Here is a 3141-nt window from a genome sequence, read left to right on the forward strand (position 1 = left end):
TATATTGGTTCATTTCTCGGAAGTTAATGGGATGGAAATTTGTATGTGAAGTTGGGTTTGAGATGATGTGATTCTGGTTACCAAAGCCATAAGCAACTAGTTAAATTATGAAAAAGTTAAATAAAAGTAAATGTCAGGTCAGATCACAGTCTGCAACTCAGTGACAGGCTTATTAAACTCTTAAACAAATAAGCGAATACAAATAATATTCACCTACATAGTTTGTAGTAGCAGCGAATTTATCATACTTTTTGCTATCACATTTTTAAAGATGATAAAAACTTGTAATAATTTGCTGTTAACTTAACAACCTGTACTCGATGAGCACTGATATGTGAATGCATGCATGGGGTTTATGTGGTCTCTGAGAACATAAAAACATTTAATGTTAGCTTTTAAATATAAGGTTATGGGGGAATAATAGGAATCTTGATATGAGTTTTAATATTATAAATATTGTTAAAAATAATATCAACTTTATTTAGACATCTAACAATAAATTTTTATAGATGTAACAGTTAGGTATATTATTTATGTTCAAATTTATCATATTCCTAATCATAATTAATATATGCTAGGTAATGGGAGCAATCACCAAATTCAGCTTCAGTGTGTCCCTATTGGGTCCTACAAGATAAACAGACTCACTTTGATCTTGTGAAGCAGCCTGCCTATTCAATTCATAGAAAGGAATAAGATTGTCTATATTCACTGTCCTATCTTGATCGCTAAAATGGTGAATAATTTCCTTTACTTCCATAACATGTTCTACTCCCCCTTGCATTCCATATATTAAAACTGATATTTTTACCCTTGAAGTTGACTCTGATAGTTCTCTACTTGTAAGAGAGAGTCTTACTGTTGTTAGTATCTCTTCAGGGACCTCTAATGTGCCTTGCCATACAATTAGAAAACATTTTTTGAACCAGACACCTTTTGGATATAGATCAACCAGCCACTCATTGATATTGCTGGACTGGTGTTCTGCAGTAGAGAGACAGGAAGAAAAAACAAAGGTGCTAGTATGGTAATTTGGAATGCTATGGAAGTTGTCTATAGTCAGAAGGGCACTACAGCTATCACAGGTATATAATCTAGGAGTAAACAGTTTTCTGCCATCATCTGTATTGAAATATTGTTTGATTAGTTCTGTATAACCAGAATGGTAGTTCATACTAATGGACATTCTGTCCATATAAAACTCTTTATGCAGCTTTAATACAGGTGATAGAACCAAATCTGCCAATTCTCTTGGACTCATCATTGGAAATCGAATATAAGTCAGAATTTTTGCAGTCAATGATCTAAATTCTGCCTCAAGTTCCTCAGAAGACAATCCGTGTTGGTACAATTTAATCCTCTGCAAATCTAACCATCTAACAGCACAGTTATATAAAACAATTTCATTATGAACAACTATATCATTTTGCTCCAGAATATGAGAGAACATAGTGATATCAAAATTACAAAAATCTGGAGTATTGGCAACAATCTCAAAGTTTCTCTTGATGTAATTTTGGCATGTTTCAAACACTATATTATGGCCACAAGCTGTTGCATACTGCCACCAAGAGAAGAGCTGGTTGTGGTATACTGCATGAGGAACATGTTGACACATGTAAGAAATACATATTCGTGATAAACTCTAAAAACAAATAAAATTAGAATAAATTATTAATACACAGGAATGTCTTCACCATGCTAGTACTGACTTTTTCAAATATCTTTTTGGGAATAAACTGTATATTACAAAATAGTCCTAAACATTAAATAAGGGATTTTCTTCTCAATTTGTTGTTTACTCCCTAAGATATTTGAAAATCAAAACTAACATGTTACAAAGAAACATTTTTTCAATCAACATTAATACTAACCTTTACCATGTATTTATCTGCCAAAGCCAGAATAGGCATGACATTAGTATGTGTAATCATAATTTCTCCTGTATAAAAATACTCTAAAAACATTGGGAAGACTGGTTCACATACAGACATTTCTTGAAGTTCAATTCTACTTTCATGGCATTCTGTCCACTCCGGGCGCATAAGCATTACCTATAACAACAATATTGGTTACAAAATATCATACTAAATATGTGTTATTGGTTTTGTAATATTTAGGTATTTTAAATTATAGGTATAAAAATAATAAGTAATATTTACGTGAAAAACATCACTGGAGGCACATAAAATGATTCTGTGAGCACCATATTCCTTATGGCCCACGACAAAATAGACATCGCACATTTCTTTTAGAGAGTAGAGTCTCTTCAAAACTTTTAGAACATTACTTGAGTTGTCTACCTAAAATAAACCACAATTAAGATACATTTTCCGCATTCATACGTTAAAAACAGATATCTCTAATGGTTCTCTGTATTCTAGAACGTTTTTTGATTAGTTACGTACCATTTTTTGGCACGATTCGGAACTGTTTCCTGTTTCAAACTCGTAGGAGCCTTTTCTACGACTTTTTGAAGGCGATGGTTCGGGACTTTCGTCCCTGTCTCCTGCATTGTCCATATTTTCGTAAGGATTTTTCGACTGAAGAAAACTGATGTAAGTTCCGAAAGGTTTAAAAAGCAATAAATAAATACAAGATAATAATTATATTCACTTCGAATTTATTTATAAACAATGTAACATAACCCCGCTATTTGTTTGACAAAAGGTTGTGTTCAGACAGAACAATTATATGTTCTCTGGTTCAGAATCAGAATGTTCCAGCTACATATCTCTGGAATGTTCAGATTTTGTAACTGATGTCATTCATCGGACTTTTTATCAAAAAATAGTGTCAGCCATTTTTTTCGAACTCTGTAAACAAACAACTACGCCCGATTATTAATAAAAATAAATAGATAATTAAGATAAAAAATACCAAAGAAAGTTATTGTCAAAGTCACAGAATAAATAACAATCAGAATGCCCACTCTCAGATGTCGCCTTTGAAGTGTGTCAGCACGCGATCGCCATATTTTAAACGGAAACACAGACTCGGATTGAGAAATTTGTGACAAATTACGACAGAACCGTAATTTAAATTTTTAAAGATTAATAATATAATATAATAATAATAATATATAATATAATAATAAAAAAGTAAAATGACTCACTTTCAAAGAATAATTTGTTAGCTTTG

At 31.9% G+C, this 3141-nt stretch overlaps 1 protein-coding gene across 1 annotated transcript; it reads right to left on the reverse strand.

Moving 5' to 3' along the window:
- Positions 1–444: 444 nt before the first annotated feature.
- On the reverse strand, positions 445–2695 carry Tango10 (transport and golgi organization 10). Its single transcript, XM_072528368.1, has 4 exons — positions 2409–2695; positions 2163–2303; positions 1875–2054; positions 445–1645 (listed from the first exon to the last, which is right to left on the reverse strand). Exons 1-4 carry the CDS (start codon positions 2520–2522, stop codon positions 575–577), a joined length of 1506 nt encoding a protein of 501 aa, XP_072384469.1. The 5' UTR covers positions 2523–2695; the 3' UTR covers positions 445–574.
- Positions 2696–3141: the final 446 nt, after the last annotated feature.

The sequence above is a fragment of the Diabrotica undecimpunctata genome, chromosome 1 (assembly GCF_040954645.1).
Source record: "Diabrotica undecimpunctata isolate CICGRU chromosome 1, icDiaUnde3, whole genome shotgun sequence".
NCBI classification, from domain to species: domain Eukaryota; kingdom Metazoa; phylum Arthropoda; class Insecta; order Coleoptera; family Chrysomelidae; genus Diabrotica; species Diabrotica undecimpunctata.

Excerpts from the sequence above, each read along its gene's own strand:
- Tango10 (XM_072528368.1), bottom strand. The coding sequence starts at position 2,522 with ATGGACAATGCAGGAGACAGGGACGAAAGTCCCGAACCATCGCCTTCA. Across the intron at positions 2,304-2,408 it reads CCGAATCGTGCCAAAAAATG|GTAGACAACTCAAGTAATGT; the intron begins GTACGTAACTAA and ends GGTTTATTTTAG. Across the intron at positions 1,646-1,874 it reads CAGATAAATACATGGTAAAG|AGTTTATCACGAATATGTAT; the intron begins GTTAGTATTAAT and ends ATTTGTTTTTAG.